This window comes from Mustela erminea, chromosome 2 (genome assembly GCF_009829155.1).
Source record: "Mustela erminea isolate mMusErm1 chromosome 2, mMusErm1.Pri, whole genome shotgun sequence".
NCBI lineage: Eukaryota > Metazoa > Chordata > Mammalia > Carnivora > Mustelidae > Mustela > Mustela erminea.
The window spans coordinates 71,278,036-71,290,411 of record NC_045615.1 but is presented as its reverse complement, the minus strand read 5'-3'; the positions used below and the strand labels follow the sequence as shown (position 1 = coordinate 71,290,411).

The following is a 12,376-nucleotide window of genomic DNA, read 5'->3' as shown; positions in this document are numbered from 1 at the left end:
GGTTTTCAGATACTTAAGAGTATCTTAGGATATTGTTTTTATATTCATGTTTCTTTTTCATGCATTCTCTAAAAATGGAGGTGGACATATATTTTTTCAGATATATTGATTAAAAAATAATCTGATGCAACAATGGTATATGAATTGTTATAAATGAGAATAGAATCAAATGAATTTCACCTAGGAATTTAAAGGTATTCATTGGAATGAAGAAAAATGGTATTCTTCACTTTGAAATAAAATAGTCATCTTAAAATGTCCATCTTTAATTACAGTGCCTTAGGTATGTTCTCATTATCATTTGCCTAGATCATAGCAAGGGTCTACAAACTCTTCTCCCTATTTTAAATATTTGCATCTTCCCAATCATTGTTCAGATTGCTATTAGAATTGTCTATCTATCTATAATCTATCTATCTACCTAATCACTATCTAAAACCAAAGAAAACACAGTAATACACATGCTTAACCACAGCCAGTACTAGAAGACCTTAAAAAGCCTCAGACTTAAATGGAGCTATTAATTATGCAAATAGTGGTATTGACATTCATAAAAATCCAGGAGGTAAAGAAAGAATTGTTCTTGTATAATTTTAAATTAGAGTGAAAATACCACTTTTCCCTTTATTGAGTTACATGAATTTGATTATTATAAAATAAAAACATTCATTTCAACCAATATTACATGCATTCATTTAGTTTGAACTTAATACAAACTACTATAGAAATTAAGCAAAGAATAAATAGAATTATAGTTACTCTGTTCAATTGGATGCATTTTTCCATTAGATTATAAGCAGCTTTTTTATTCAAAATCAACTTCTGGAATAAAATTACTTATTTGCTTTCTCTGTTGAACATTCAAATTTATAACAGAATTAACCACAGAATGTACCAGAAGTAGTCATTAGATGGTCTGACTACTACTGTGACTAAAATTTAAAATCTGAGTGTAGTGAAAATAAAATTTATAGAAGTGATAGAAGTGATGAAAACAGACTGTTTGAGTCTTAGAAACTGAGTACTATGTAAGATTGTGATTCAGAAGCGAGGAAAGTAATGGCCTAATACCATGAAAAATGTAACTTGGGGCATCTCTATATTTGAATTAAATTAATCTTAAGAAGGCTTTAATTTTTTGCCAGTCCTTTAACATAACTGAGATGGTGGGTGAAAATTATAGCATTTCATGACAATGCTTTAGCCTATGTGTCTTATAGCTTTGATTTGGCAACTCCTTAATATTTGTATCATTACACCAATACCAGATCTTGATTTCAGTAAGATTTGGCTTTAGCACCCAAGGAAACTACAACAGGAAATGATAATTTACAGACTCTGAAGTCATGAGTCAGTGGGGGAGCTCTTAATTAAGTATTGTGCGTGCTGCTTTCCCCCTTCTTCCTTAGGTCCTCCCTCGACAGACCTGCGGGTTGTTCACACACACTATTTTCTACAAAGAATATCCGGGAGGACCCCAAGAATTGGATAAAAGTATCAGAGGAGGTGAACTTTTCCTCACAATCCTTCTAAACCCGGTATGTATTCTATTTACGCTTTTTTTTTTTTTTAAATAACATGAGAACTTTCAAATACTTGCTTCTTTTGGTTTCCATTGCCAATCCTTTCACAAGAATAGTTGGTAAATACTAGCCCTACTAGAAGGAAATTAGATTACATCTCCAAGTTACTCAAGTATGATTTTTAATTATTATGATCTTCAATCAAGAAAAGCACAGATTTGTTGAGAGGCATATGTTGAATTTAGCAACTAAATGTAATATAACATCTCAGTGCTGACTTCTATTCTTGAATTGTAGTAAAGACATAATATGCAGTTCTCTAGTTCAGAATTATCATTCACAATGTTATCAGTGAATGCATATTTTGTCCATAAGCTGTTTGCTCCTGACTCAAGATCTCAGTAGGCACACACAATTCAGTCTCTAAATGAACACAATGTAAAATCGCATTGACAATATGTTACTATGTATTATCTTTGTATACCAGGGTCATCTGAGCCCTATTTTTAAAATCTCCACTAATTTTATTTGGAAATCATCAAAATGGAGAATTTTTTTTCTAATTGTGTCCTTTTATCTTTCAAAGTTTTACAATTTTATTTCCTTTTTTTAAAAAAAAAATTATTTACTTTTTAAATTTCTTTTCAGTGTTCCAGAATTCATTGTTTATGCACCACACCCAGTGCTCCATGCAAATGATGCCCCCCACAATACCCACACCAGGCTCACCCAACCTCCCATCTCCCGCCCCTTCAAAGCCCTCAGTTAGTTCCTCAGAGTCCACAGTCTCTCATGGTTCGTCTCCTTCTCTAATTTAACCCAAACTCCCTTCACTTCTCCATCTCCGCATGTCCTTATGCTCCACAAATAAGTGAAACCATATGATAATTGACTCTCTCTGCTTGACTTATTTCACTCAGCATAATCTCTTCCAGTCCCATCCATGTTGATAAACAAAGGTTGGGTATTCATCCTTTCTGATGGAGGCATAAAACTCCATAGTGTATATGGACCACGTCTTCCTTACCCATTCGTCCGTTGAAGGGCATCTTGGTTCTTTCCACAGTTTAGTGACTTTGGCCATTGCTGCAATGAACATTGGGGTACAGATGGTCCTTCTTTTCACTATATCTGTATCTTGTAGTGCAATTGCAAGGTCATAGGGAAGCTCTATTTTTAATTTTACCTCCTTTTATGTGTGCAAAAGTATATCAAGGTGAATGTCTATCAAGTATAAAGTATATTAAGATAATGTTGAAATTATTTTTCAAAATAAATTATTTTGAAATTATCAGAAATTATTTTCTAATTTTTCTCCCGTAAGTGTTCCATTTCTGTGGTCTTACAAAAGCATCTCCTCTTTCACATCTTAGTGCACATAAAAAATACGAAGTAGTGGGTCATATGCTATGCCTACTTTGTTTAATGTAACAAATTTTCAGATTCAGAGAAAAAGATTCATGCACTAGACAAAATGACAGCTCGGTTGTATGTGGTGAAGGTCTGTTTAAAATGAATTATTTAGATAATTTTTCTATGGTATTTTTTTTAAAGATTTTTTTTATTTTTTTGACTGAGAGAGATCACAAGTAGGCAAAGAGGCAGGCAGAAAGAGAGAGAGGGAAGCAGGCTCCCTGCTGAGCAGAAAGCCCCATGCGGGGCTCAATCCCAGGACCCTGAGCCGAAGGCAGAAGCTTAACCCACTGAGCCACCCAGGTGCCCCTTTCTACAGTATTTTAAACTCCTAAAGAAATTAAATAAAACCTACTTTATGTAAAAAATGAAAACTTGTAAATTGGATTAAAAGGGTTGGGAAGTGGGGGTTAAAATGCTTTAAGCGTGAATAAATACGAATAATCAAAACACCTTTCCCTCAAATGACATAGTTACTGAAAACAAAACAAAATTTAAACAAGATCTGTTGTGTTGGGGTGGCACTATCCTGGTGAACAGCTTGCAGGCTCTATAATCTTTTGCAATAAACCATTTCTCAGAGCTTGCTTGCTCTTCGGTGAAACAAGCTAGTTGAGCTAGATAATCTTCAATGTGCCTCAAAGATATCCCTTATGGACATAAATCGGAGATATTTGTGTATAATTCAAACTCAATGACACTTAAGAGATATCCGAATTTTCTGTAAGTATTTTTTTGGAAACTGAGGTGTGAATGTGTATGTTAATGAAAGCAAATGTGGAAAACCTTTCTGTTTATCTCTTTCCTCACTAGTTGAGAATTTGAACTCCATAAAGGCAAGGGTCATTTTTTCATATCTTTTTCATTCCAGGGCTACACTCCTTTTTTTTTTTTAATTTACTTAATTTTTTTAAAAGATTTTATTTATTTATTTGACAGACAGAGATCACAAGTAGGCAGAGAGGCAGTCGGGGGGGGTGGGGAGCAGGCTCCCTGCTGAGCAGAGAGCCCGATGTGGGGCTCAATCCCAGGACCCTGGGATCATGACCTGAGCTGAAGGCTGAGGCTTTAACCCACTGAGCCACCCAGGCACCTCCCAGGGCTACACTCTTGACCCCAAACCTTCTCTAACCATTTCCTAAGGGGAAGTGGATAAGCATCAGAGCACTGATAATTACCTTCCCTAAAATTCTTGCCCCCAGATCTGATTGCTATTGCTATAAATTATATGAATGCCTGTCTACTTGTCATTAAAAAGATGAATTTAAAACTTCTTTTTTATTTTGAATTCAGTACCAAACCCCTCATAAAAGATCATTTCTTATAGAGACTTATAGTTGGTTCTTTAAATAAAATGGAAGACTATTTGGCATCTAGTATTTCTAACAAACTGGTGAACTCAGAAAATAATGCAAAAACTACTGCAAACCTTGCTTAAAAATATTATCAGTGTCACAAAGATAGATTTTAATTATAGGCAGGATGGAATAGTGGAAGAGGGAAGTTTCAGAAGTTTTCTTGTATCTGTTCACAACTGTGCTTGCTTTATCATTGTGAATTGATGGTGAACTCAAAATATGACACATCAGAAAGGAGAGAGACCTGGATAGACACAGCAGAAAGAACAATATTAGAGATGGTCAATAGTATGGATAATATTGGACATCATAAAGTATGGTACCATGGAGACTGTATCTTACAAAAAGTGACCCAAAAAGATGTGAAATTAAAGAAAAATGTTGCTTAAAACATGGACAGTGTACACCCATAAGCAATCTAGGGACATATTACTTGTTGGCTCTCTGGGGAGACAGGTACCGGCAGCATCTGGTGGTACTTGCCAAAATAGGGATTAATCCCAGACCTGTGTAGGGAGAGGTTACAAGATGTTTTAGTCAGGGCTCTCTAGAGAAACAGAACCAGGGGAGTGAGTGGTGGGAGGGACATAGAGAGATTTATTATAAAGAAATTTCTCATGTAATTATGTAGGTTGACAGGTCTCAAGATCTGCAGTTGGCAACCTAAAGACCCAGAAGAAGTGATGGTCTAGTTCTAGTTCAGGTCCTAAGGACTTACCTGAGGTCTGAGAATCAGAAGAGCTGATGGTGGGGCACCTGGGTGGCTCAGTGGGTTAAGCCTCTGCCTTCGGCTCAGGGTCCTGGGATCGAGCCCCGCATCGGGCTCTCTGCTCAGCAGAGAGCTGCTTCCTCTTCTCTCTCTCTCTCTCTGCTTGCCTCTCTGCCTACTTGTGATCTCTCTCTCTCTCTGTCAAATAAATACATAAAAAATCTTAAAAAAAAAAAAAAAAGAAGAAGAAGAAAAGCTGATGGTGTATTTCCAGGCTAAAGGTTGGCAATATAAAAAACCCAGGAAGAGCCAATGTTTTAATACAAATCTGAGGGCGAGAAGACTAAACAATGTTCTAGCTCAAAGACCATCAATCAGGAGTTCCCTGTAACTCACAGGATGGTGAGCCTTTTTGCTCTGTTCAGGCCTTCAACTGATTGGCTGAGGTCCATCCACATTAGAGAGAGCAATCTGCTTCACTCAGTTGACCAATTCAATTCTTAATCTCATCCAAAACACCCTCACAGACACGCCCAAAATATATTTGAGCAAATAATCTGGTCACTCTGTGGTCCAGTCAAGCTGACACATAAATTAACCACCACACCAGAAGAAAGACTTAATGTGAATGAAATAAAATGGGCCACAGTGAAAAAGTGGAGGGAGTGGTAAATGAAGAAGCTTGGAATGTAAGCTTAGAAGTTTCCATGCTTGTGTCCTATTATGAAAAGAGAGGCTCCTTAAGTGATGGGCTATGATCAATACACTGATACAGAGAAAAGAAATAGTCAGCATGCTTAATTACAGTTTCAGGTTAGATGGTTCCAGCATGTCTGGCTAGGACGGGGATGGAGTGAGGAAAGACAAAAACAAAAAGAGGAAATACATGCTGACACCCAAACCTCCCGTTTGATCTATTCTTTTCCTCCAGCCTGAATTCTTTGTCAGAGTTAAAAGTATATCTTTACACTCTCACCAAAATCATGCTCAAGAAAAAATCTGAAAGTTCATTGATGTGAAGTATGGTATTGATTTGATTAATATGCTAATTTGTATTCTAACAGAGACAGTTCCCCAAGGAGAGGTCTATGATTGCATTATTTTAGATAAAGTCCCTTGTGAAAATAAGTATTTGTTAGGAAGCATTCAACCTCCATGAAATCACCCGGAGATGACCACTTCCTCTACTTACTGGTCCAACTGACTTGTAATGTGGAAAATTTATTTTTGTGAGGACTTATAAGTAGGATAAGTGATTACTAGTGTTAGCATAAACTGTAAAGATTAAAGGCCAATCTAGCTTTAATTTGTTTTTTCATTGATGCTCTATACTTTCACATCACAGGAATACTATAGTAATCATATATATGACATCTTTTTGTATGGTAATTTTCTCAATGGATTTGTTAAATGGTGTATAGATTTCTGTTTGTAGCATTGGGTTTTTTGTATGTTGATGAATGGATGAGTAAGGGTATAGACAGCATGACACAAAGCTAGCAATAATAGTAAATACTCCAGATAATACTAATACCCATTTTTTCTTAGCATATTTAGAATGATAGACCAAATCTAACAAGGTGAAATTTAATAGGAAATAATGCAGAATCCCAAAATTATTTTCAAAGAAAATAGTGATATAACTCCAGCATTATATAAGGATAAATATTATATAAGAGTAGATTAAATCTGCCAGAAACTTGTGGGTGGCATCATGACATATTAAGTACTTTGTCATTGAATTCTCCCAAAAAGAAATGTTGTAGGAATAAGGAATCTATTACTTTAACATCTCATTTGATGCTGAAAATCTGTGACTCTATTTTTATTCAACTAGACATGGGGTATATCTCTTTCATTGTAAACATTAAAAAATACGAAGTAGGTTTAATGTTAAATATTAAATGTTAAATATTACAAAATAGCATTATTAATTGGTTATACTCTGTGATTGTAAGGTCAGGGGAAAAGAAAAAGAGAGCTTAACATGTATACAAATAAAAAAATGAGACAAAACAGAAAGTAATTCAGTATTGGATGTATTGAGGGATATGTATTGAGAAGAAAAGAAATTTCCATCACCAGTATACTGAAAGAAATATTACTGCTAGATTTTGCAGAACTATTTTGAATAGATTGGTGGTGTCTGGATTCATTTGTATGCAAACATCCTATGAGGCTAATAAAAGCTGGAAAAAGTATAGGAGGGAATGTCCTGGAATCTCCCTCTCTAGAGTACTTTAAAATAGAATCAACAACTATAAAGTTCTTTCTTATTGCCTTGGGAGTTCATCTGCCTAAAGGAAGGGAACTAGATTAAATAACCTTGAAAAGTTCCACATATAGTTGTTGGGGTTTTTTTGTTTGTTTGTTTGTTTTTTCTTTTCTGGTTTATAACTTCCACAACTCTGCTCTGCAGTTAAAAAGGCACAAACCTTTCTGCAGAAATAGACCATAAATACACAGAACAAACTGGTGTTGCCAGTGGGTAGAGAGGGTAGGGGATGGACAAAGTGGGTGAGGAGGAATGAAAGGCACAGGCTTCCAGTTATGGAGTTAATTAGTCATGAGGATGAAAGGCGCAGAATAGGGAATATAGTCAGTGGTGTTACAGGAACACTGTATAATGACAGGTAGTATCTATACTTGTGGTGAGCATAGCATAACGTATAGGCTTGTCTAATCACTATGTATATACCTGAAACTAAGGTAACATTGTGTGTTAACTATGATTTTTTAAAAAAATGATATCATATCACAAAAGAGGTGGGGTGGTGAGCATGAACCACACCAAGACCAGGGCAGTTTCATTGTCTAGCTTTCACCTTAGGGATTCACATTATTTTGCATTGTCCCCTCTAGAATAAACCTATATTATTTCTGCACTCAAAAGTCTCTGATATTTTTTCCTTAAGTATTTTCAAGAGTTTTTCTTTTCTTTTCTTTTCTGCCTCTCTCTATCTCTCTCTCTCTCTCTCTCTCTTTTTTTTTTTTTTTTTTTTTTTTTTTTTTAGATAACTCTAGCAGATATCCTTCTTCTATGTGCACAATTTAAAATACATCATTATTTTCTGGGATACCTGGTTAACTCAGTTGGAAAAAGTATAGGACTCTTGGTCTTGGAGTCATGAATATGAGTCCCATGTTGTGTGTGTAGAGATTACTAAAATAAATAAACTTAAAAAAAATAAATTAAATTATTACCTGTGTCATTATTTTCTAATCTACCATAAGAAAGAAAATACAATTGGAATATATTTTTACATCTTGATTCCTATACATTACTCTTGTGTGTTAGATCTTTTGATTCAGCAAACTGCAAAGAATAGGGTTTCTTGATTTCCTTCGATACCAACTTGTTTTTGCCCAAATGAATCTAACAATAGAAAATTAAATGATATGAGGGCCATTTGAATGGCATTTCAAAAGAATAGCGAGGCATCTGTCCACTTAACGTTCGGATAACTTCCTCCTATTTTTCTTGGATTCTATCATGACCTCATCACATATTGATATTTTCCTGCACTGCTCCACACTTGTCAAATACTAACATGTATTTCCCTGGTGCTGAATCCTTCCTGTATTTTCAATATAATCTTTGTTCAGACAGGAAGAAATATAATTTAATCATGTATGAGGTGAAACTGCTTATACCAGGTAACCCATCATCATTCAAGTCGAGACACTACCCTATAAAATATGCAGCAACTGACAATAATAAAGGAAGGCTGGAGTCTTATCAGATGGTGTCACCAGTCACTTCAAAAGCTTGAAATGACTACGTTCTACCAGATTTAATTTTTTTTAACTCATTTTAATTTTGTGCTACACAAAGAACAATATGAAAATAGAATTTTCCAAGTTTCTTAGCAGAGACACTTACAAAATGTTCCGATTCTAGGACGTTTTAAAAGGGGAGAACTGGAGCCAGGAAATCTGTTTTCCAAAGTTCAAAGCCGTGTCTAGACTCACTAACCCCTGCCTGTATTTTGGCCAATTGCAAATTCGAGTGAAGAAAAAATATGTGCCTGGAAGAGCGGTGTACTTGAAATTGGCGGTACAGTATAATGGAACTGCAATGATATACTTCTCCATGTGCTGTCTGCTAAACTTTCATACACCGAGGCTGCTTAATGAGCTTTCCTTCTTCATGTATATCAATCTCCGAATCTGTGTAATCTAATAGCAGGTGCAGTGCATTTTGGATTAGTGCTGGCTCTTAAGACAAAGTACAGAGAAGACAGCTGTAAGGCATAGGAAAACATCAACATGAATAGCCTGAACCAAATTTTAAGTTATTTTAGTGCTGAAATCATACAGAATCAGACATGTAAGATAATTCTCAGGAACACATTTTATGTGCGGCACAATAGAAAATGCAAGAAATATCCCAAGTCCATGTTAGAGCAGATTATAAAGAATTACTGATTACTGATATCAAGACATCCAAGTATTCTTTGATGATCTTGATTTTGATTTCCTATAAATGCCGTGCTTCATAGAAAATTGTAAGAATCAAGTAAGTTGGCATGTAGAACAAAGCCATTACGCATTCTGCCAAAATATATTTCTCTACAAAACAATATATTAATAATTCTAACTTGGGGTCATGGGAGATTTTTACATGTGTTCCAGCACTGTTTATTTAAAATAAATAAATAAACTGGCTGCTAACTGCTCTACTATAGTGAAATTTGCTTCTTATCTGGGCAGGGATTTTGAAGCAATTAGTGTTCCTGGAAGCTGTGGGGCATACAGCCTGGAAGAACAGCCACCAACTGTGAGAAGAATGGACCCCTGTAGTGTATATAGATTGTGGAAAATTCTATTTCCACTTGCTGGAAGACCTACAGTCACCTCTCTTTTTCCTTTATCTGTTTTTTTTCCCCCCTTAAAGATTTGCAGGACTAACCTTTACAAAAGGACATAAATCACCACTTCTGAAGTGATTCACACTCACAGCAGGGACTTTGTAAAATCTGGAGTCACCTAAAATCCATGGCCTCACTATGTATGATATTATTCTTCTTATTCACACCGAAAATCAGGATCAGAGTTAGTACAAGGATCTAGAGAATGTGAAGAAATTTTGCTCTTTTCTGATTTGGGAGTTAGTGCAGTTTTTGTTTAATTTTCCAGAATAGGATTTACATGGAAATTCAAACAGAATATTTTTGTCTCCTAAACCTGAACTCTCTCTTCATCAAATAAGAGGAAGATTGCTATTATTGTGTAGACATGCTTCTTTCCAACACAATGGTTGCTACAGATCCTGATGGAATATAATTTACATTCATGTATATATTTCCAGACCACGAACAAATCCATAAAATTGCATTGGTTTTTTCAATTTTGTTTCCCTAGAAAAATAAATGAAAACAGCAATATTTTACTGGGGAAGTCTATTTCACCTAGCATAACTGGATAATTTAGTTTTCCCAAAGCATGTTATGAAAGGTGGTGGAATAGCTCTTTAGCATAAATAAATTTTCAACAGCAAAAAATACAACCTCCCATTTGTGTGGTTGTTAGTCAATAGATAAACCTTATTGCCCCTTTATTTTGAAGCTTGATATATGGAAGTATTTAGTGCATAGTGCTCCTAGACATTCAGGGATAGTTTGGAAGCAAAATCAGTGAATTCGTAGAAATAAGAAAAAAAAAAACCACCTCCTTGTATCACTGTTTATATGGCTTAGTGGGTTGGTAGGACAGTAGAAATGTAAGTGGGTTTTGTAGGACTTCACAAAACTAAAATTGAAAATGTGTGCTTTTTTCAGTTTGTGAGTTTTTGCCTCATTCTTGATTTTACCATCTCTTCCACAAGTTGTTTAACACCTAAGTATTTCAATATATCTTGTTTATTTTTCTTCATATTTATTTTTTCTAATTTTGAAGTACAGTGAAGTAGAAAGACCATTTGTATCACTTTATTTTATTTCACTTTGTTTATTCCTACTTCATTTTCCCCTGGCTGTTCCGAGGAGTCAGATAATATGAAAATAAAAATATGAGCTCTTTCCTAAAACTTGTTGGTATTTTCATATTTTTTTACTTCTGGAGATCAAATTATTTAGCTTCAATTTTCTATTAGTGATTACATACTAATATGAGTATTTATGTAAATACTTGACTTATTGGTATCCATCGAGGAATCAAAAAGAGTAAGCCTTATAATTGCTGTCCCTAGTTTTATCAGCAGATGGCTAAAAAGGTTCTATCACTAAAGTCAGCTTGAGTTGATATTTATTTGTTAAATGTTTATTTGAAGTTGCCCTAATCTTAAATGTAAGAATAATTGATAAAAATAATTGGAAATCGGGTGCCTAATTTATAATGAATTATTACAGTGTCCTGTGTTGTTTAGAGGCCAAACCCCCAGTTTATTTGTATCTCAATCATTTCATTTCCTCTTCTATTTGATTTTCTAAGGAGATCATCCTGATGACACTATCAAATAGTTCTAATGTGTGGATATTTATAGATGTGCATAACTCAGTCAAGGAATGCATGGGAATTCTGTCCAGAGGAGTTGATATTTGAGTGAGCTGAGCATTGGTAGAGATTCATCAGACAAATGAGGTGGCATGGTGGTGCTGTGGAGTGGGAGAATGCAGCAGGAGGCTTTCCAGTCAGAGAGGAGATTAGTTGGGGAGGGTAAAAATAGCCATTGCAAGTTTGGGAATTGTAAATGTTTGGGTTTTGTAGGAGTACAAGATGAAGATAAAGTTCTCAGAGTAGGTAAGAGTAAGATCATAAAAGTTTTGTATGACACGTCAAGTTTGAGTAGTATTATTCTGTTGCAGGAAGGGAAGGAATTGGAGCAAGGGAGTGACAGAATCGAATATTAACCATTATTTGTAATTTTAGCTGACATTTCAGGATGTGTCCTATATAGAGGACATTTGTATACTCCTCCTTATGCTGACAGTACTTCCCGCCTCCACCCCACCATCCCTCAGATTTCATCCCTACTGTTTCTTCCTCACCTGGGGTTCAGGTGAGGTTTAGGACATGACTCAGCTGCTACATATCCACCCGGAGCCGCATACACAATACTGCTTGCAGTGGTATCTTTATGTTTCATGAGTACTCTCTTCCTCACCTGTGCTATATGCACCCCCAGGCAGGAAGTGTTCGTTTAAGAGGTATTTGTTGAATAAACCCATAAAGGAACATTATAGCATCACAGCTGCATCTGTCTGCCATGTGCTGTTTCACACAAGCTGTTAGAGCGGTGTCCGAAGGAAAGGGAAAGGAAGGGAGAACAAAGGAGTAGAAAGGAAAGTAGAGGGAGAGAAGAGGTGACCAGGAAAGGAGACAGGAATATGGAAAGGAAAGGAAGAAAGGGAAAGGAAGGGGAAGCTATTCCT

At 35.6% G+C, this 12,376-nt stretch overlaps 1 protein-coding gene across 1 annotated transcript in view; it reads left to right on the top strand.

Moving 5' to 3' along the window:
* LOC116584628 (bifunctional heparan sulfate N-deacetylase/N-sulfotransferase 4) overlaps positions 1 to 12,376 on the top strand; it is a 275,093-nt gene that overhangs the window by 182,520 nt on the left and 80,197 nt on the right. The window contains exon 6 of the mRNA XM_032333263.1: positions 1,410 to 1,538. Coding sequence (XP_032189154.1) covers positions 1,410 to 1,538 — 129 coding nt within the window. The remainder of the gene's footprint in view (positions 1 to 1,409; positions 1,539 to 12,376) is intronic.